Below are 21776 nucleotides of genomic sequence, written 5' to 3'. Positions count from 1 at the left end.
AAGTTTTATAAAGTTAATAAGTTACTCGTACATATTAGTTTTTGAAGTCAAAACTTAAATTTTTCTGAGCTTATATGTAATGTTTTTGAATTATATTGTAATTTTTTTAACTCAATTTTTAAGTGAATAGATTCAAAAACTTTATAATAAAACTTCTAATTTTTGAAACAAAACCCAAAAACTTTATCTCAATGCTCAGAAACTATTACATTAGACGTAAGTCTACTTACTTATATCTTTGGTCAACCTAGTCCTAAGTTAGTCTACCTATTGTCCATTTTACTCGTGCAACACACTTCAAAACAAGACAAAAATATACTCTCTTTGCCTCGGTTATTTGTTTTCCTATTTCATTTTGGGGTGTCTCAGTCAATTGTTATCCTTTTTATTTTAATAATAAATTTGATGAGCAATTTGATCATTCGCACTCAATTTAGTCCTCTTATCATTTAATAATTGGTCCACTTTTCTTTTCTTAATCTTTGTGCCAAAACTAAAGAACAACAATTGACCGGGACAGAAGGAGTACAAAACAAAACAAAAGTAGTGGTGATGAGAATGGTCATAATGTGTACACTCAAAAGACTCGAGACTCGAGAGTGTCCATACTATAGAAAATTGAAGTCCCCGGGTGAATTCCACGAAATATCCTTTCTTCTACATTTAATCATTCAAACACACTACAAATCAAAGTCTTCAATTCCTTCTTGGTTTCATTGTCCTCCAATAATTATTGCTCATAGTACAAATATTTTTTTATTGTGACTAACTTTTTTATTTTTCTTTTGTCAAAATTTTTTATGGCCAAAATTTAACACAAAGTCTTGGACAAGACATTTGTATAAAATTTTGTCAATTTATTAGTGATTATTTTATTATTGAATCGTTTTTTTTATTTAGTGTTATTTCTTCATAAATAACTTAATTTATTTGGCCACTTTGATTGATTTTTGTAGCAATGGCATGTTCTTTTCGTCTAATAGGAGGTGAACTAAACGGAACTAAACGGAACTGAATAGAACTGAACTAGCTAAAGATTAATTTGTGAAGAGATGAGCTGAACTAAATAAAGCTTAACTGAACTAAAATGAGCTGAAATTAAGTGCAAGAAAATAGGATCAATGTAATATGTGTACAATCAGTGGCGGCGGAGACACGACCACTTTTCCGTTGTCCGAGACACCGGAAACAAAATATTTTTGTGTATTTTGTCCAATTTATAGGTAAAAATAAAATGAATTTTTTTTTTAATGTATAAATAGACTAACATATCTTAAAAATTATATTTGTAGTACGATCTTAAAATCTTACTAGTCATAAGTATTCGAAAATATTGATTATAAAATATATCAACAAGGTCGAATGGATAATTGTATAATGAAAATCCGGAAAAAAAATGGAAATTTTGATTAAAAACTTTGAAATTTTTATCCGTCAATAAGGCAAACGCCTCTACTAACCCCTGCGTAGCTCCACCACAACACTTGAACATAAATTAACAAATTGTTACATTTGTTAATTTACCTAATGATTTCATCGTAAACAAATGGATGTTTCCATAGTACTATAATTAATTATGTTAGTAGAAGTCTTCTTAAATTACTACTCCATACTACAAATCAAATTAAAGTCACTATCATTATTTAGTCAATAGTTGGACTGACTCCAAATAGACTCATTTTTCATGACAGAAATACCTTTTTCCATGCACTTATATAACTATGACTTTTCTGTAACATACGTCCTCTTCTTATACTCTCTAGTCTCTATATATAGGAAAATTGAAAGCTTTTTCTTAAGCATTATATTTACTACAAAAATATAGATACCATTTTATATTTGTAGTAGAATTAAAGGGGAGCTATATAGTACCGAGTGTCCGAGTGGTAGCACTCGCTACCCCAGATCCCAAAAAAAATAAAATAGTTAAAACCATTGATTTCTGTTATTTGAAAATCTTTAAATATAACTACATAAGATCAGACCGACCTTTATAAAGATAAAATAAAGATATTAAACTACAAGAAGAAAAAGTTTGTTATTCAAAATTTTATTTCTATCTCCGCCGCCTCTACTAGAGATGGGGAGAACACCATACTTCGACGAGAAAGGGCTAAAGAAAGGTGCATGGAGTCAAGAAGAGGACGATAAACTAAAATCTTATATTCAAAGATATGGCCATTGGAATTGGAGAGAGCTTCCTAAGTACGCTGGTACGCATGTACTTAGTTTCGTTCATTCGTATTCTCGAATTTACGTATATTTTTCATCGTCTCCATTTTTATTTTGATGTCGTTAGTCCTTGTTTGCATGCATACGACGTACTCCCTCTATTCATATCATTTGCATACGTTTAAATAAAATAATATTCATACATATTGAACAAATGCATGGAAATGACATGAACCGAGGGAGTATTGAGTATCATTTACCGCGGGTTTATAAAATGTACGATACAATAAAATAGCCTCACAAGGTACTCAGCGATAATTCTTGAGTAACACGATTTTGTACCAGTATTATTGTAAAATCAAGTGACAATTACTTAAATAATCTTACAAAAATTACGGAAAATTCATGTGGTACCCTCGAAATTTGACATTTTGAACATGGTATCCAACTTTTTAAGTGTGTGCACATGATATCCTTGAGATTTGATTTTCAAGCACAACGTACATTTTTTATCGTTCTAAAATTTTTTAAATGAGCATAAATCATATACCAGAAATCGGAATTGACTATTTTTTTTACTAGATTGATTACCTTTTTGAGATCTATAAATTGATAAAATGAAAATGATCATTTGGACATTTAAGGTCGAAGATATGGTTGATTTAAGATTTTCGTTAAAAAAAACCCTATAAAATATCAGTCGACAATTTTTTTTTCAAGTCGTAGATTATGAAGAAATAATCATTTTAGGAAAAAAAATTGGCCTATTCTGAATTCCGGTCTAGGAGTTATGCGCAATTGTATTTTTTATAGCGACAAAAAGAGGATGTTCTGCATGAAAATTAAACATGGAGGGTATTATGTACACAAACTTAAAAAGTTGGGTATCACATGCAAAATGACAAAGTTCAAGAGGGTATCTTTTTCCGGGGTCTCGAGAAGCCGCAAATGGAATTTTTTAATGTATTTTAGTCCAATTTTTAGATAAAAATAGTATAAATTAATATTTTCATGTAGAAATAAGTATATATTTTCTATGGGATCCGCAGTGAAATTTTTCTGAAACCGCTACTAGTTCACTACAAGTGGTTTTACAAGAGACTTGCTATACTTTTAATATGATGCGACTAAATCAATTCTTTTTTGTTGCATCATAATATCATATATTTTGTTAGTGGCACATTGACTTAAATCTTTTATAATATTCTTGACTTTCAGGTCTAGCAAGATGTGGAAAAAGTTGTAGACTAAGATGGATAAATTACTTAAGACCGGACGTCAGACACGGTAATTACACCAAACATGAAGAGGAACTCATCATCCAACTCCACAATAAACTTGGAAATAGGTATTTTTTAATTTAAAGTCAATATTATATTTTATTCGATGAAAAAATCAGTACGCATCATTCGATGATAATAATAATAATAATAATAATAATAATAATAATAATAATAATAATAATAATAATAATAATAATAATAATAATAATAATAATAAAAAATAACCATTATCTTACGTATTATTTAAACTTGCGATATTTGAAATACATCATCCGAATGACCCATTTTCTATGTCTACACGCAATATATATGACCGGACTATTGTCTTTCTGATCGATAGCAAGTACGGAGTATTTATGACTTGTACGTTCAAGTGCAGATGGTCTACGATAGCAAAACACTTGCCTGGAAGAACGGATAATGAGATAAAGAATTACTGGCACGCCCAGTTAAGGAAACGTTTTCGTCATGGAAATGTGAGCCAGAGAGACTGCAAGCAAAAATCAATCAAAAAGCAAGAGTTACAAGAACAACCAAGTGTTGAGCCAAACATAGTAGATGAATCATCAGTACTCATATTAGAAAGTTCATCCTTGTCTGGAATACAAAGCTCCTCCAACGGTCAAAATTCCGAAACAGTATCTACAACAAGCTCAATGACTTCATGGTCATGGGATGATCTAGAACAACTCATCCATGAAAACTTTTGGAATGAGCCATTCGATGTTGACAATTATGGCTTCTGTGATAATTTCCAGTTACTGTCTCCGTCTCAATCAAATGTTTAATCTTTGATTACAAGGTAGACAAATGATTGAAATGGAGAGCGATTGTATTTCAAAAAGGTACCACTATCACCTACAAGTCTACAACTACATAGTGATAATTTTCATTTATATTTCAAAAATGTATCACAATCACCTACAAATATATGGGGAATGTAAAATTCTTGGTTAAGACGGTCTTGTAAAGATTAAGAATCGAGGGCGCATATAAAATAGACCTGGCAAAAGTAAAAGGACCGTCAGGCTGCAAATCGGTCTTAAACAATACTCCGTGATTTACCAACCACCAAAATAAATCTCAGTGCATTAATCAGGAACTCGTTCAATAACGAGACACACAAACGTTCAACCTACAATTCGAGAACAAGAATAAGGAACGTGTTCAATAAACGAGACGCACAAACGTTCAACCTCCAATTCGAGAATAAGTACTTATTACACACAGAGAGAGAAACATAAACTGCAGAATTTAGGGGGTTCAGAAGTCAATTCCAGCAAAATATAAAATCGCTCATCACAAATTCATATGCCAAACGGTAAAACCCGACAAGAATATAAAGAACGTCTCTGGTTTTTCAGCAAGTACCTCAGAAGACGTTGGGGAATTTTAGAAGGGCTGGACGTGAAGCTTGCTCACTTTGAATTTTATATTATTAGACCTCAGCAGCAAGAGCTCCCTCGCTTCGACTTTTGTGGAGTGAAGCGCCCAATTTCAACCCCCGTAGCTTGCTGCTAATGTCCAAGAGATTATGGTGATTGGATGCTCGCGAGCTACTAGGTGGAGCAACAGCATGTTTACCCTTAGATTGCTTTAGGGAGTCCGATGCTTGAGATTTTTGCCGATGTGGAGAATTCGCATGGGATGCTCGTTTGCTAACACTTCGACGTGAAGAAGACTTGTGATCAGATTTTACCCCACGGTCAAATTGATGAGCTGAAATGCCTAGTCGAACTGCTCTATCCGAGGAATCCTTCAGAGTGCTGCTTTTGATATGCTGGCGGTTGTAATAAGCCAACTGTGGAAGTAAACCCTGTACAAATTTCTTCAACTGTTCATCGCCGACATTCTTTTGGGCAGGATTTCCTTCCAAACTGATGGCTTGCAAGGAATTGTAGTTGGCAGCAAGTTGGCCAAGACTCTTTGAGGTTGCGATTTTGTTGAACCGCAAATCAAGAACGGCTAGCTTCAGTAATCGGTGAAGACCTTCTACTTCACTTATTTTGTTTCCAGCAAGGTATAACTCTTTCACCGAGGAACATGATGCAAGACCTTCAAAAACATTACAAGAAGTCAAGAAGAATCAATTAACCTCCCTCCAATCCCCTATCTACTAAAAGAATGGGTGATCAAGTTTTCCCGCGAAGATGTATATTTCTCAAATAAGGAAACTAATGATAATTAAGTGCATTTCCAAAATAAGGAAACTAATGATTACAGTTTATTGCATTTAATTACTATCATTTCATCAAAATTAATCTTTTCATCAAATTATATTATTTTCATTAAATTCTAAACTTTAGTATTTTAATTAAAAAAAATAAAATTGATATAAAACTATAAATTATTAAACCTTTTATTGATGGTACTATTAAATAATGACTTGACCCATATCCTGTATAAAAACAAAACTGTAAATCATTGTTATTAGTTTCATGATAAAAAAAAATTGAGAAAAATTTATAAATTGAAATCATTAGTTTTGTTGTATAAAAAATATTTTTGTTAAAATATGTTTCCTCTCATTACTCAATTTTCCTGATTAATTTTCAGTTCCAAGTTTTTTTTTTTTTTTTGTCAAACCAAAAAAATGTGAACAATTATGAGCTACCTATTTTATATATGATTTTATAAATGTGGAAAACTCTATACCGTGCATGTATTGCACTGCACGGAGTCTAAACTAGTTAATCATCATATAACCTCACAGCTTGCAAATAAAGTAAGGTAGAGGATTACGCCTTGATGTAATTTAGCAGGGAGAATTTAGTGTAAGACCATACTTTATTTTTATAGGTTACTTGTACAAAGATGCAGCCCTACTAACAAAAAAATGCTACCAAATGTGTTCTCTCTTCACTTGTTGAAATCTTTTTTTTAAGTTTATTTTTCAAACTTGTCATTGATAAACATTTGCAAGAGTGCAGAGTCACGTGTGAATTACGATGGCCAAAAGGCAGAATACTGCATCAAGGTCAATCAAAGCTACAGATGATAAACAACGTTATGATGGCAGAAATCAGAATACTGCAGCCGTAAAAAAAGGGAGAACAAGCTATCCCTCCCATAACTTTTAAAGGACCCAATCCAAACATGGTTCCAGTAAAATAGTAAGGAATCTCTAAAGACAGAACAAGATTGATTCAGCGAAACAATGTATAAACATGTTTATATTTTTGAAGCTTACCGTGCCCTATTCTGGAGATTTTGTTGTAGCTCAGGTCTAAAACACGAAGTCTTGTAAGTTCTCTTAAGCCCTCAATGGTAGATAACTTGTTTTTGGACAGATTCAACATATGCAGTCCTCGAGGAAGAGAACCAGCCGTTATTCTCACTGCAATAAAAATAAAGTGAAAATTAACAATAGATCAACAATAAAGAAACAAGGGACACGAATTAGGAAAGGAAACAATAGAAGTTGTAGTTTTCCACGAACCTATGGAATTTCCAGACAGATTGAGAACCTTCAAGCTAGCAAAAGCAACTAGAAGGGGGATTGCAACTAAACCGTGATTGGCCAGTTGCACAGTGGTAGCTGAGGCATTCAGCGAAGAAATGTATCTTTTTGCTACCTCCATACCAGGGTTCGTTTTCATCTCCATTTTATCCAGACCATCCAAAAATGAAGAAGCTCTCTTAACCGGGCTGTTAGAAATGGCTGTTTCATTTGTCTCTTCCACAGGGCTGCAATGCTGAAGATCAATAACCCAATCCTCAATTCGTTTGATCTTAAAATCTTGACCGGGGAAGTGACCCCAATGGTTTGACGATGAATCCTCTACCCTATTATGTTCGATTATACCCATATCATCTGGCACTGGAACTATCCAGTCCTTGCTTGTGCAACCGTATTCAAAAGAATTATAATTATCGAAAGCAGCATTTTCTCCATCGAATTTCTCAAACAAGGAAAAGCTATCATCCTTGTTAATTTCACCTATGTCTACGGCACAGGCATCATGGGCTGGAATATCTTCCTTCTCAACGCAAAGTATATTCAGATCCTCGAATGACCTATTGTGAGGAGGCAAGGCATTCTTCGAGACAAATGGGGAAGTGGGCGATGTACAATCAAAGTTTGGCATGGAGTACGACTTTGACATTCTTGATGCTTCAGCAGTCTCCCTTTCACAACCATCAACGTGCTCAGCAATAAATGAATCATGACAGTCATCATGTCCTTCCTCTTCCAAATATTTTGCATTGGGGAAAGAGAAGATAGATTCACGGTTGACCAAATCAGAACTACAATTAGGAGAAAGAGACTCAAGAGCTTCTTGATCATGATCAGGCGAGTTGGTCTCTGCACTCTTAGCGGCATTTGGTGGGGACAGGTCCACCGTGTCATTGCAATCATGAGAGCCATCAAAAGATAGCACCTGGTCAACGCAATCATCGGTTTTGTCGTCATCAGATATCCTTCTCTTCTGATCTAGATCACAGCCTAAAGAGAGGCTTCTTCTCATATTCCCCGTCTCAAAGTGCACAGAGTCCATGTTGCTATCAGCATCATTTTCACATTCAAATTCTCTAGATCTCCAGCCATGTGAGCATGGTGAAACTAGTTCTGTACCATTGCCTAAGTAATTATTATCATTTTTCCCCCCAGAAGTTTCAGCTAACCTAGAACTCGCTGATGTATGATCTGGAGAACTAACTTGAAGCATCTTGATCATTGTTTCAAATGAAGGTTGCGTTGATTTCTGAAGAAACATATAGAAAACGTTATATCATCATATTCAATAAAATACATCTATAACGATTCAAGAAAATGGTAAATTGGTAATTAAGCTTATGTAAAAACTTCCATTGGACCAAAATTGACTCCGCCTTTACCTTGTGCTTGTGATTTTGAAGATGACCGTAGAGGCAAGAGAAACGACCCATTAATGAATAATACCAGCAGTTTTCAGAACTTCAATCAACAATATATCAAGTTTTGACATAGAGAGCTAGCACACAACATCTAACTTAACACAAACTAAAGCTGAATACGAACCAAACTACCACACTTCAGAAATGTTGACAGAGGTTACGTTAGCCGTAGTCCACAGATAAACCCTCAGAAATACGGCACAATCTCCAAACATGTGATGATCTTGATCTTCTCAAAACACAGAGTAAAATCACCCGGTCATTCGTACCCCACACCTGTTTGGAGGTGCGAGAAAGCTTTGACTGGGTTGCAGCTGCCAGAGTGATCGAAATTCGCTCCCTCGCAGGAAAGCTAGATACCAAGCAGGTTTATGAGACAGAGACCTGATCCAAGAGAGATTATAAATTAGAACGCTATGACAGTGAAAGCGTAAAACTACAACAGAAAAAGGAACGGGCATGCGTCGGTCAACACACACACTTTTCTGTCATCTTATGTTCACCAGATAAAAATATTGATAGCTTATTCTAATAATCAATGCTTTACTGCAAACTTTTATTATTTGCCAAGCCGGGTTGCCACTAATAAAATCCCGAAAGGGGGTTGAACCACGCAAACCGGAAAAAAAAAATCCAGCTCATAAATGATTCTTGAGCAGGTATTAGGTGATGCCAAGCTAACAAACATCAAAAAGAATGAATGAAATTATTAAAAGAATAAACTTAAGCTAATTCCTGAAAACAAGAGATGATAATTTCTGAAAACTATGTCATAATAAAGATGAGTTATATAATCTAATCAGGGCAGAATTTTAGAGCGATTCTTGATTTCTTGATACAACCTATTACAATAGTCGTCATTGAATAATATCGGCCAAGGCAGGCAAGAAATAGACCACACTCAACACAGAAGCTACAAATGAAGAAGTCACCACAGTTAAGCAGGCAGCACTATCTGATTGATGACAGAATTAAGCGGAAGTTAAGCAGTAAAGCAAGCTCATTCAAAACTTCCATAAGTATGAAGCAAGGGGAGAATTATAATTTTGAAACAAGTAGCTGAGTAAAAAGAACACTTCACTCGAACTGATACCTGGACACAGTAGGCTTGTATTTTGGCTATAAAAACCCATGACATAAATTTAAATACTAGAATGCTGCGGGAGTCAACTATGGCTATATCTACGTCCTCCATGATACTTAAACAGAAAGGGAAAAGCTAAATAAAGGATTTCGTAATAAAACCCAGTTTATGCAAAGAAACATGATTGGTTGTGACTTGTGAGTTACCAGAACAATTTCTAAACTAGAGATTCCAGTCTCCAGACTCAACTTATAGATCATAGTCCCATCAATTTCGACAAACGCAGATAAGACTTAAGAGTACCCAACACATTAATATAATAGTCCCATCAAATTCGACAAATGGAGATAAGAGTCCCAAACTCATTTAACATAATAGTCCCATGACTCCCATCAAATTCGGCAAACGCAGATTAGAGTCCCAAACACATTTAACATAACAACATCGATAAATTGTGACACCGACTTTTTCGACTTCTACAACTCCCCCAAATTGTGGATTTATTTCATAACGGATATTTAAAATACCTATATTGATAATCACCATATCTAACAATACAACTATAATCAATCAAATTTCTGACTGCAATCTTTTTCCATCAACAATTCATGGTAATCATCAGAAGGCAACAAATTTCTCAGCTCGTCAAATACAATAAATAACAAAAATTAACACAATAAAAATAACATAACAATCTTATAACACAATCGAATTAAAAACACAAAAATCGGACTAAATTAAGCAAAAAAATTACGTAGTTGCTCTTTCATGTACGAATTTTACTCAATCACGGACATTTTTCCACTTTCTTTCCATTAGTTACCCTTCTCATAAAAAAGAAAACCAACAATTCTCTCTATTTTCTAATTACGAATAGTGCATAATCGTTTCACCAAAGAAGTTAATATTCGATTTTGTTAACAAACAACATGAATTATTTTTTCTATTGAATTAATCAAGTTCTTTTGCAATTAGGGTTTTTTTCACAAATACTACTATACAACCAGTTGTATAATAAGCATTGTACCACCCTATACATTAATCCGAGCTTATGTGTAATTTTTCCGAGTTTTGTAAGAGTTTATTTTTTTATGTTTAAGTGTGTTAGTTCAAAAACTTTACAGCATAGCTCAAATTCTTTTAAACAAAACTCAAAAACTTTAGTACACAGCTCGGATTCTACATCATACAACTGCATACAACAAGTCGTATAATCTACTCATTGGGTTTTTTTGCCAAGTATGTAAATTATGTGGTGTTGGTCGTGGGTAGGATCAACAAGAAATCAAATTAAAAGTCCTTGAGCAAGAACTAATTCAATCAATCATACAAATATAAATCATAATATCCTCAACTGTAACAAATACAATCATATTGATTCGTACAAAAATGATAAAATCGCTTTCAATTAGAAGCCTAAACAACAAACAATTCATTCAATCAATTTAATACAAATATAAATCATATAATCCTCAAACCTAATAAATAACATCATATTAATTCGAAAAAAATGACGAAATCTCTTTCAATTAAAAGTCAAAACAACAAATAATTCAATCATATAATAATAATTAAATCTAACAAAAAAAAACATAACATTAATTAAGAAAAAAAAAAAAGATGAAATCAAAACCTTAGAACAGCCAGATTGTGATTCGCAGAAATCCACGAAGAAGGAAAGAGAGAAACGGCGTTCGTTCTCTCTTCGGATATTTTATTCTTCTTCTTGTTTTTCTTTATTTATTTATTTTTATTTGTTTGTTTTTATTTAGGGTTTTGAATAGCGATGCGTAATAATTAATTTAATTAATTAAATTTGAATTTGATGAAATTAAGCGAGGTTGTAAATAAATGAGTGGTTGGAATAAATAAAAAAAATAAAGGTTAAGGGGATGAGATTCCTAATTGTGTGGCGTTGAAAAGAGATTTTGTTGAGTTTGTTGTTATGTTTGTTGTGTTGTGATGCTTGTGCTTTGGTGAATGGTGATGTGATTTCAACGGTGGGAATTGCATGCTTGTTGGATGACAACTTAGGTATCGGATACTTGCGTCCCAAGTACTGACTTCTTGTCGTGGGGATTTACAATTAGTCAGTTCACAAATTCTTATTTTAGACCGCAAGATCCGTCTGAAATGTAAGACGGATACCGTTTTCTCTCACAAAAAACCCATTTAGGGAGTGAGTGGAAAAGCACATGGGGGTGCTAGGTAGCACGGACACTCCTCCTAACTAGCCGTCCCGTGTCCGACACCGTGTCGGACACTCGGACACCCGACACTCGTTAGACACACGCCTAAACATGTTATAGTTTACACGAGGAATAAATTCTCAAAAAAAATTGATTAAAAGATTTGTTTGGGTGCGAAATTAGAATTAGTTATAGTTAAGATCGAATTTTACCTTCAGTTACCTAAATTTAGTATCAAATACACTAAATTTAGAATCAAATGCATTACAATAATAAAATCATACGTTATTTATAACCATAAAATACCTTTTTTTATTAAATTTAAATAGCGTGTCCCGTGTCCTAAATTTCATAGGATGCCGTATCACGTGTCCGTGTCGTGTCCGTGTCCGTGTCCGTGTCCGTTTTGGTGCTACCTAGTGGGGGTGTCCCACCACCCATGTGCTTCACACTTGTGAGAGGTCTTATTGTTTCAGACGGAACTTGCGGTCTGAAGCAAAACGGACTGTAGTCACTTATATTTACCGGAGTTTTATGGGAATGTATTATATAAGTGGTGCTATACAACTTATTCAATGTAGTCGAGTTTTGTTATAAAGTTATTGAGTTCTACTAACAAAATTATCGAGTTATGATACAAAGTTATTGAGCTTAACAGAATAATTTTTAAGCTCAATAACTTTGTAAAATAACTCAGATTAACTTTAATACAGTTGTACAATACTAATATACAACTAGTTATAGGATAGTATTTGTATAGTATATTGGTAATGTGATATATTCAGTACGTTTAGTTTTTGGTTGGAAATAACACATTGTAAACTGTCTCGAAAAAAAAAAAAAAAAAAAAAAAAAAAAAAAAAAAAAAAAAAAAAGGTAAATAAATTACTCGGATACTCTGAAATGAAATAGGTAAACTGGGACGGGCGGAGTGGTAAAGTGGAAAAAAATTGAAATTCAACACTAACTTTTGAAATTTTCATTGCTGTGTGACTTGGCGGGAAAGTGTATACGTTATTCATGATTTTACAAGCTCACATGACAAACAGCTTTTACCCAAGCTGCTGAAAAACACATCTATTTCGTTTAAACAATGTACATACATCAAACATAAAATACAAAACCTTACAAAAGGAAGCGTGGATATTACATATAACAAAAATCCGAGGACGGAAAATTGTAGCATAGCCCGAGCATGTTCCGTTTCTTCACGTAGTTGATTAATTGGACTCATTTATTTGTAACTACATCAATATTTGAACTATACACACATATGTCGCACATACAGTGACCGACTGACCGTTCAAGCGGAATAAGGTATTCGTACAGCCATTCTTGCGGCTAACCATGGCCTTTGTGGATCAGGGTCTACAAATGAATGCACAAGGAATTGATCGGCTTCTTCATCAATTAGCTCTCTTGCCCATCCAACACGTTTTGATGAACAACTCCCGGGTCCAGAACACCTTTTAAGCATGTGACAAGCCATTAAGCATATGTTGTTAGACATTGCGAGATTAAAATTGACAACATACGTAACTCCAGAAAGCTGAATTACATTGTGAAGCAGTCAAGGCTATGCCAATGACCACTTCCAAAATGTACGCTCAAATAATGTAAAGCTTAAACCAGCGTCCGTGGAATAAATAGTCTCTGAAAATACTAAATATTTCAGTTCAAAAATTGTCTGCGCAAAATTATACGAATACTACATGTACAGTTATACAATTACGTCCAGAAGATTTAGATACCTGTATTCGTAAAAGCAAGCACTCCTTTCATTCTCACATTTGCCCCAGTTGTGCCAACCCTCGTGTCTGACGCACTGATCCATGTATGTATGTGCAAAGACCACTCTTCCAAAAGGACCCCATGGACGTCCAAGATAGGCATATGATGCCTTTCCGTTCCCCGTGATCACACATCTGAAACAAATGTCACAAATTCTACTTTACAAAGATGCATAAGAAAAATGGAATGCAATTAGTAAGAGAGGCTTTTCTGCCTGAAATATGAACAACTCAATTCAGTTTTTCCCTCTCTTGTATGACTCCGCAGTCAAAATTAGTTTATTGGTTACTATTTATTGATTAAGAGTTTAGAATAGTACTCCGTAACACTTAATGACTAGTTGTTGACCGAATTTATTTCTTTATCTAAATAGGAAGCCAAAAACTCAAGTCTGCAGTCTGCACTCAGTTCATGGACTTAAAGAAGACATTAAGGCATTAAGTGAACATGATATGATTGATGTCTACCGAAGATTCAAAGTTCAACTTTTTCGGCTGGATACAAATTTCATTAACCCCGAAGAAAAAGAATATGATAAAAGAAAAACTTCATATGGAAAATATTAGAACATTGAAAATTTTCATATTAGCAAGGTAAGTTTATAATTCCGAATATTTTACTACGTCATAAAAGAGACATTGCAGGAACTTTCTTGGGGTAGCTGCTACTCACTATTGTATGTCATGCGATAACTTAAAAGTCCGTATCTATACTATCCTTATATTGAATGGCTAAACTTTAGTGAACACTTGACCCAAATGCTCCTAGTTAACATATAATAGTATAATGCAGACGTCTGAAGCACAAAAAATACCAAGAGAACTCAGAAAGCAACGCAGAAAAGTTTTAAACCACGGTTTATGTAATCGTATCAGACACATTAAACATCAGAGAAAAGCATTCAAGAAGAATTTTCCCAGTTACCTTAGGAACACATAACCCGTATGCTCTTGAGAAGACTTCCTACTTTGTGCTGTGATAAACCCCTCTGACTTGCAATGAATATGACAATGCTCCAGCAATGCGGTACTATTTCCAAAGATAAAGTCTACACTGCCTTCGATATAGCAATCTCGTAAATACTGTTTTCCATAATGCAGATACAGAGTATCCTGATGTAGAAACACACAGCGAACAATAAGTACATCCATTGATCCATGCAATGGAAAAAGGAATAGTCATAAACCCTTCAAAAACTGAATGCATAAATTACAATTATTTTATGTATCATCTGCCATTTAAAACTGACTTTATCCAAGAGGCGCACAAGGTGAAATGAAACACTGATAGAATATTCACCGCTTAGCCAATAAAATGTTCATGAATTAAGATCTACCGTCTATGGCATAATGGCATGTACCTCTGTGTCAGAGGTGCTCATCCTAGACAGTGGAAAATTACAACTGTAGCATCAGCTGGCTACTTCTTTATGAATTAAGACAATAAAATGGGCGAAAAGTGGTCACTCATTTCAGAAATCAACAGTTGCGGTATTCGAAAGATTATTTCAATGAACGCTCGATAATACAGCATCAACTTACAAACTTATCTGATTTACCTACAAACAAACTAGCTTAAACGATGAGCACCATTTATAAAAATAGTTTTCCTTCTTTTCTGAGATTCACTCTAGAACACGCTAACCAAGGGATGAAGTGACCACAATTTTGCTTACCACCATCAAAGCTTCCAATGTCAATATCATAACAATTATATGGCTTGAAAGGAAGACAGTAGAATAGTACCTGCCATCCAAGGAACCTGCAGTTGTAAAAAGCAGAACGATCTGCCGTAACTCGAACTGCCACCGCCTGCCCTGATCCCTGCACATATCATTCATGTAAACCCCCAAAAATGCTGAAATTAGCTTCAAAATTACAAACCTAACTTTACAATTGCATAAACCGTTCAATCCTTACCTCAAAAACCAACAAAATTGAACTAACCCAAGAAAATGAAACATAAAAACAAAAAAAAACAAAAAAACAAGAATATATATACCTGAGGAGCTGAGTTCTCGAAAGTCACATTTTCTGCAATGAAATCTTCCCCTTCTATAATAAAACTCCCACATCCAAATGTACCAGTTCCAATTAACCTTGCTGCCTGCAACAAATGTAATCACCTAACTCCTTATAACACAATTCAATTCCAACGAAACTAATTCACTTACAAATTACATGTCTCACAACCATAGACCATAATTGCCTAATTCTAGTACGCTCTGAGACGAATACATAATTCACATAGGCGATCCGCACTTTTTACACTGTAATACAGATATTTCAAACAAAAAATCAGAATACATCGTGATACGGATACCAAATATGTGAGAATCAGTTAGCAATTCGCTGTGATTTGAGGGAATCCTGTAACTCAGCTTACAACCCTTAATTACAACTCAGCCAAAATTATTCACTTACAAGTTACAACCATAACTCCAATCTATAAACCTTGATGTCTGCAACAAATTTTAATCACTTAACTTCAAACAATAGCAGAACTAAGTGTAGTTTACCTCATACTTCTGCCAACCCAATCAACAGTGATCTATGTCTGAATTTCCCCTCACAAAGAAAAAAAAAAAGGACAATCGATAACTACTGACTAGGACGCAGAGAGTAACATAACTAGTCCGTCCCCCTTGAAGACTTCTCGTCGATAACTACAAATCCTGTTACACCACTAATTACAAGTAACCCAATTCAATTTTAACCAAATTATTTACTTAAAACCCATAATTACAACCAAATTTCAAAGTTTTCATTGCCTAGGGCGTGATGCCGTGATCGCCCCTGCTAGCCCCCTCAGTTCCGCCACTCTAAATTACCCAATTCAAACTCCAACCAAATAACTCACTTACATCCATCATAACTAAAACTACCTCAAAACCCAGAATTCTGTAACTATAAGAAGAATTCGATCATATCAGGGAAAAAAAAAAATTGAACTAAAAGTTCTAAATTTTTCATGGACCAGAGAGCGATCACCCCTGCTAGAGTGCTAGCTAGCCCCCCTTAGTTCCACCACTGCATATAACCCAATTCAATTTCAAGTTTTCAACCAAATAGTTCACTCAAAGCCCATAATTAAAACAACCTCAAAACCCAGAATGGCAACAACAACAATAATAATATTCATAAAAAGCGAAAATTTTGACTGAAATTTCCAAATTTTCCATTGCCCAAGTGTGATCACCCTGCTAACACCCTTGGTTCCGCCACTGCAAATAACTCATTCAAACTTCAACCAAATAATTCACTTACAACCCATAATTACTACTACCTAAAAACCCGAAATTCTGCAATAACATTAACATGTTAGAGTATAAAATCATCCAGGGACTCCAACCATGAGCTTAAGCTGTTGGTTGAGATGGTTTCTTGACTATAAAAATCAAAAATTTTAAGTAGAAGTTTTAATTTCAGTAGCCCAAAGGGTGATCGCCCCTACTAACCCCCTTGGTTCTACCACTACAAAGTACAAATAACCCACTTCAAATTCAACCAAATAATTCACTCACAACCTATAATTACAACTACCTCAAAACCCGGAATTACACAGCAACAACAATTGAATTAACCTGATAATGCTCAATTCTGTTGGCAGTATTATTAACTAAAAATATTGAATTCTTCATTGCCTAGAGCGCGATCACCTTGCTAACCCCCTTAATTCCACAACTGCTCGAATTCAATCAAATTAATCACTTACAAGTTACAACTACTCCCTCCGTCTCAGTCAATTGTTGTCCTTTAGTTTTGGCACAAAGATCAAGGAAAGGGGAGGGGGGGCAGTTACTAAATGACAAGTGGAACAAATTGAGTGTGAATGATCAAATTACTCATCAAGTTCATTCTTAAAATAGAAAGGACAACAATTAACTGATACCAAAAATGGAATAGGACAACAAATGACCGGGACAGAGAGAGTAATAATTCAAAATACGCCAAAACCCGTAATTACGCAACAATAATAATAAGAAGAAGAATAATTGAATTAACCTGATGATGCTCAATTCTAGTAGCAGTATTATTCCAAGTAATAACAGTATCTTCAGGAGATAATCCAGCAAAAGTGATGAAATTCTTAGTCTTTGGTACATAAACAGGCTGTCTATAAACCCCAGGTGACAGACGAATGATAGTACGACGCGTGTTAGCGAGTGGAATTGCATCAATGGCGTCTTGAACACTACAGAAATCGCCGCTTCCGTCTAATGCTACCCGTATTACTATCGCTGTTGGTGTTGCCGCCATTGTTGTACGGAGATTATGCTGTAAGGTGTGTGAAAATGGCGGAATTGTTGAATGCGGAGGGTAAACGCAAGGGATGATGGAGTGACTGTGAGTGGAGTTGGAAAGTGAGGGATCGGATTCTTAGTTTGCGATTGTTGTGGACTGGAATTGGGGGATTTTGGTCCGTTCTTTTGGACTGAAACCGTCTGAATTAATGGACGATCTTAATTATGTCGGGATCGGGTTCTTCGTTTGGGATTGTTGTATTTTTGTGGTAGGAATTAGGGGATTTTGGTCCGTTCTTTTGGATTGGAATAGTCTGAATTAGTGGAGCATTTAGTTATGTCAGTAGGGGTTTGGTTCTCGCTAATTTTTATAATTGTGAAATGATGAGTCGACGCCCCTAATTTTATTTTATTTTATTGAGTCATTGGCCCCCTAATTTAATGATTGAGTCTTAAATATTTACCACAAAATCAATAATTTAATTTTCTACCCTCTTATTGTTTACTCCAAGATCCGTCATTACACTCTAAATTGAAATGAAGTAATAGGATATGAAGTGAAAATTCAAAATAAATTCAACTAAGCAAAATTCGACAGGTTTATATAAATATGATTGCTTTTTTTTTGCGTTTATATAAATCCGATTGAACTACACTAAACGAACTTATGAATATGAAATTAAGTAATGTTTAGCAAAATTAGTTAAAAAGCTAGTTGAAAATTTAGAGTTTATAAGATAGCCTATATTATTAAAACTGTTTTACAATTGAAGGGGTGAAAAAGAATATAAAAAGAAGTAAAGACTTTAGTTTCTTCAATGTTAACAATGAGGACATTCATGTTATATGCTCAAGGCCACATAATCGAATCGATTGATTTACGATTGAATGGACGAATGAGGGGCGTGGAGAAAGTCGGTAGCATAAGTTCTCAAAGAATTCATTATTGGGAATCATACGACTAATTTAAGAGAATCACCTACGCTCTTTCAATATCATTGGATAAATATCATATTATAAACTTTGCAAACTAGAGTCAAGTCATGATGATACAAGCAAAAATCCCAACTGGTATTTTAACTATTTGAAAGTTCAAACTAAATATTCGCGCGATATATTAGCTTTCGAAGATACTAAGTTTGAAATTAATCAATGACTTGCCATCGACGAGGAGCCATTCTCGCTTAGTGTTCAGAAGGACTTATGCGGATCTTCTAAATAATATTGGAAAATGAGATAACGTCATCGTTGACAATTGTAATTTGAAATTATGCAGATCTACATAAGTGGTTAGTCAAGTAATTGCGATTTGTATTGGTCTTCATATTTAATATGTTTGCAAAGTGTGCGATCTTTTATAAGAATATTATTTTTAGGTTTTATGATATGATGTAATTGAGAATTGGACAATGACATGTTTTTCATTGATATCATGATTATTATGGTTGTAAAGTGTTATATCCTCTACCTAACTCAACTAATACGTCTGAAATCGTCTCGATAGATTATGAATAATTGGTGAACCAACACGAACTCGATTTGACACGAGAAGTAATCGATAACATACCCAAGAAGGGACCTCATGACTCGGTTAAACCACACCGAATGATGATTGCGTAATAACAAGATGATTAATTATATCGAAAAGAAGAATCGTGATTTGATTGACGATATCCTTGTTGGTTAATCAATCAACAATTATCTAAGCCATAACATCTCATTTGACCAAATGAGTCAAATATCATTTGTATAATAACTCTTTATTTACGGTTGAAAAAAAAAAAAAAAACTTAACAATGCCTAAGCTCTAAGCTACTCTATCAATTATTTGGGTGTAAGGTTGTACACGAACATTATGCAAAACGGATTTACATATACAGATATCGTAACCCATGTAATTAAACCTCGTTATTAAATAAATCCATTTTAGAAACCCCTTACCATATAAAACCATTTTACACAATTATTTATACTCGGCTAAAGTCTATAGATCATCCACCAAAGCTTGCTTAAGCAATAACTCTGTTATCAAATACGGAGTATATCCGTTTTAGAAACTTCTTATATATAAAACCGTCTTACACAATCATTTCTGCTGAGCTACAGTTTATAGATCATCCACCAAAGCTTGCTCAACCAAGAACTCTGTTATCAAATGTATCCGTTTTAGAAACTTCTTATATAAAACCATCTTACACCATTTTTTCTACGAGCTAAAGTCTATAGATCATCCACCAAAGCTTGCTCAAGCAACAACTCTGTTATCAAATACGGAGTATATCCGTTTTAGAAACTTCTTATATATAAAACCGTCTTAGACATTTATTTTTGCTGAGCTAGAGTTTATAGATCATCCACCAAAGCTTGCTCAAGCAAGAACTCTGTTATCAAATGTATCCATTTTAGAAACTTCTTATATAAAACCGTCTTACACAATTTTTTCTATGAGCTAAAGTCTATAGATCATCCACCAAAACTTGCTGCAAGCAATAACTCTGTTCCGTTTTAGAAACTTCTTATATATAAAACCGTCTTACACAATTATTTCTAGTGAGCTACCGTTTATAGATCATCCACCAAAGCTTGCTCAACCAAGAACTCTGTTATCAAATGTATTCGTTTTAGAAACTTCTTATATAAAACCGTCTTACACAATTATTTCTACTCGGCTAAAGTCTATAGATCATCCACCAAAGCTTGCTCAAGCAATAACTCTGTTATCAAATACGGAGTATATCCGTTTTAGAAACTTCTTATATATAAAACCTTCTTAGACAAATATTTCTGCTGAGCTACAATTAATAGAAACTTCTTATATATAAAACCGTCTTACACAATTATTTCTACTGAGTTACAGTTTATAGATCATCCACCAAAGCTTGCTCAAGCAAGAACTTTGTAATCAAATGTATCCGTTTTAGAAACTTCTTATATAAAACCGTCTTACACAATTATTTTTATTAAGCTATAGTCTAGAGATCATCTACCAAAGCTTGCTCAAGCAAGAACTCTGAATCCGCCATTAAATCAGGACTTAATCTAAACATTAAAACACAAAATTCCAACTGATTAAGAGCACAATCACCATCTAAATCACCTTCTTTAATCATACTTAATAGTTCTTCATCTGTCATTTGATCACATCCAATTAAACCCGAATTTCGACGTAAACTTTCCAATGTTATAACTCCTTTATCTTTATCCATCAAAAGCTCGAACCCTTTACATAATTCCTGAATTAGCCCTTCTCCTCCTAGCTTGTTTGCCATTATTGGAAGGTGGTCTTCGAAATTGGGAGCTGCCATTGTAGGGGTAGAGTTGGAATAATGGGGAATTTGTTACGATTTTACGAGTTTTGGGGAGATGGTGAGAACAAGATCGTTTTACGGTGTGGGACGGTTTTTTTATTGGTTAGGATTTAAGGACTTTGGGAAGGTTGTGATAGTAAGACCGTTTTACAGTGTGAGACGGGTTTTGTACTGGCTAGGAATAATCGCGGAAATTTGATAGGATTTGACAAGTTTTGGAGAGCGTGTAAGAATAAGACTGTTTTATAGTGTGAGATAGTTTTTTATTCTTTAGAATATGGTGAGTTTTGGGGAGACTGTGGGATAAGATCGTTATACAGGGTGAGACGGGTTTTTTTTTTACTAGTTACGGAATTTGATAGGATTTGGTGAGTCTTAGGAGGTTGTGACTTGTGAGAATAAGACTGTTTTATAATGTGAGACGGTTTAAATGGTAGTTGGGAATAGTGGTGGAATTTGATAGGATTTTGATGAGGCTGAAAATGTGAAAATAAGACGGTTTTATAACTTGAGACGGTTTTTGATATGAGATGGGATTTTGAGGAGTTTGGGAAGGTTGTGAGAGATTTGTGGGGGTTAATATAGGTAGTGGAACTCATGGAAGTGTGGGATAGAAGAGAGTTCTTGGAAGGAGAGGTGACAACTCATGAACACAAGTGTTCTAGCTGGTTTGTTTGCTTTGGTTGCTGCTACTTCCACCGCATTTTCCTCGATGCTTCACACAATGGGTGTCGGGGGCTTTGGGGGTATTTTCGTCATTCTAGATTATTTTGTAATGTTATTTAGGCGTTTGAGACGTGTTAGCCACTTTTTTTTTTTTTTTTTTTT

The 21776-nt window shown here is 34.5% G+C and overlaps 4 protein-coding genes across 5 annotated transcripts; 1 reads left to right on the top strand and 3 right to left on the bottom strand.

The window, feature by feature from the left end:
• Nucleotides 1-1801: 1801 nt before the first annotated feature.
• LOC141610652 (transcription factor MYB14-like) lies at nucleotides 1802-4319 on the top strand. The gene is made up of 3 exons (XM_074428848.1): nucleotides 1802-2213; nucleotides 3391-3520; nucleotides 3835-4319. Exons 1-3 carry the CDS (start codon nucleotides 2081-2083, stop codon nucleotides 4241-4243), a joined length of 672 nt encoding a protein of 223 aa, XP_074284949.1. The 5' UTR covers nucleotides 1802-2080; the 3' UTR covers nucleotides 4244-4319.
• A 196-nt stretch (nucleotides 4320-4515) lies between these two features.
• LOC141610651 (uncharacterized) lies at nucleotides 4516-11441 on the bottom strand. 2 transcript variants are annotated; one of them, XR_012528368.1, is made up of 6 exons: nucleotides 11051-11416; nucleotides 8295-8717; nucleotides 6895-8161; nucleotides 6646-6792; nucleotides 4652-5510; nucleotides 4516-4590 (listed from the first exon to the last, which is right to left on the bottom strand). XR_012528368.1 is itself a non-coding variant. In XM_074428847.1 (5 exons), exons 2-5 carry the CDS (start codon nucleotides 8343-8345, stop codon nucleotides 4894-4896), a joined length of 2082 nt encoding a protein of 693 aa, XP_074284948.1. In that variant the 5' UTR covers nucleotides 8346-8717; nucleotides 11051-11441; the 3' UTR covers nucleotides 4516-4893. The 2 variants fall into 2 exon arrangements, 1 of the variants encoding a protein (XP_074284948.1); XM_074428847.1 differs by having other exon boundaries at nucleotides 4516-5510; nucleotides 11051-11441.
• A 1205-nt stretch (nucleotides 11442-12646) lies between these two features.
• LOC141610649 (pectinesterase 31) lies at nucleotides 12647-17839 on the bottom strand. Its single transcript, XM_074428846.1, has 6 exons — nucleotides 17402-17839; nucleotides 15399-15503; nucleotides 15143-15220; nucleotides 14322-14509; nucleotides 13358-13531; nucleotides 12647-13072 (listed from the first exon to the last, which is right to left on the bottom strand). Exons 1-6 carry the CDS (start codon nucleotides 17654-17656, stop codon nucleotides 12910-12912), a joined length of 963 nt encoding a protein of 320 aa, XP_074284947.1. The 5' UTR covers nucleotides 17657-17839; the 3' UTR covers nucleotides 12647-12909.
• A 2708-nt stretch (nucleotides 17840-20547) lies between these two features.
• On the bottom strand, nucleotides 20548-21635 carry LOC141610648 (calcium-binding protein KRP1-like). The gene has a single exon (XM_074428845.1). The coding sequence runs from the start codon at nucleotides 20943-20945 to the stop codon at nucleotides 20613-20615; it is 333 nt and encodes a 110-aa protein (XP_074284946.1). The 5' UTR covers nucleotides 20946-21635; the 3' UTR covers nucleotides 20548-20612.
• Nucleotides 21636-21776: the final 141 nt, after the last annotated feature.

This window comes from Silene latifolia, chromosome 11, assembly GCF_048544455.1.
Source record: "Silene latifolia isolate original U9 population chromosome 11, ASM4854445v1, whole genome shotgun sequence".
Lineage (NCBI taxonomy): Eukaryota > Viridiplantae > Streptophyta > Magnoliopsida > Caryophyllales > Caryophyllaceae > Silene > Silene latifolia.
The sequence above is the reverse complement of the archived record's forward strand: the minus strand, read 5'-3'. Positions and strand labels throughout refer to the sequence as shown.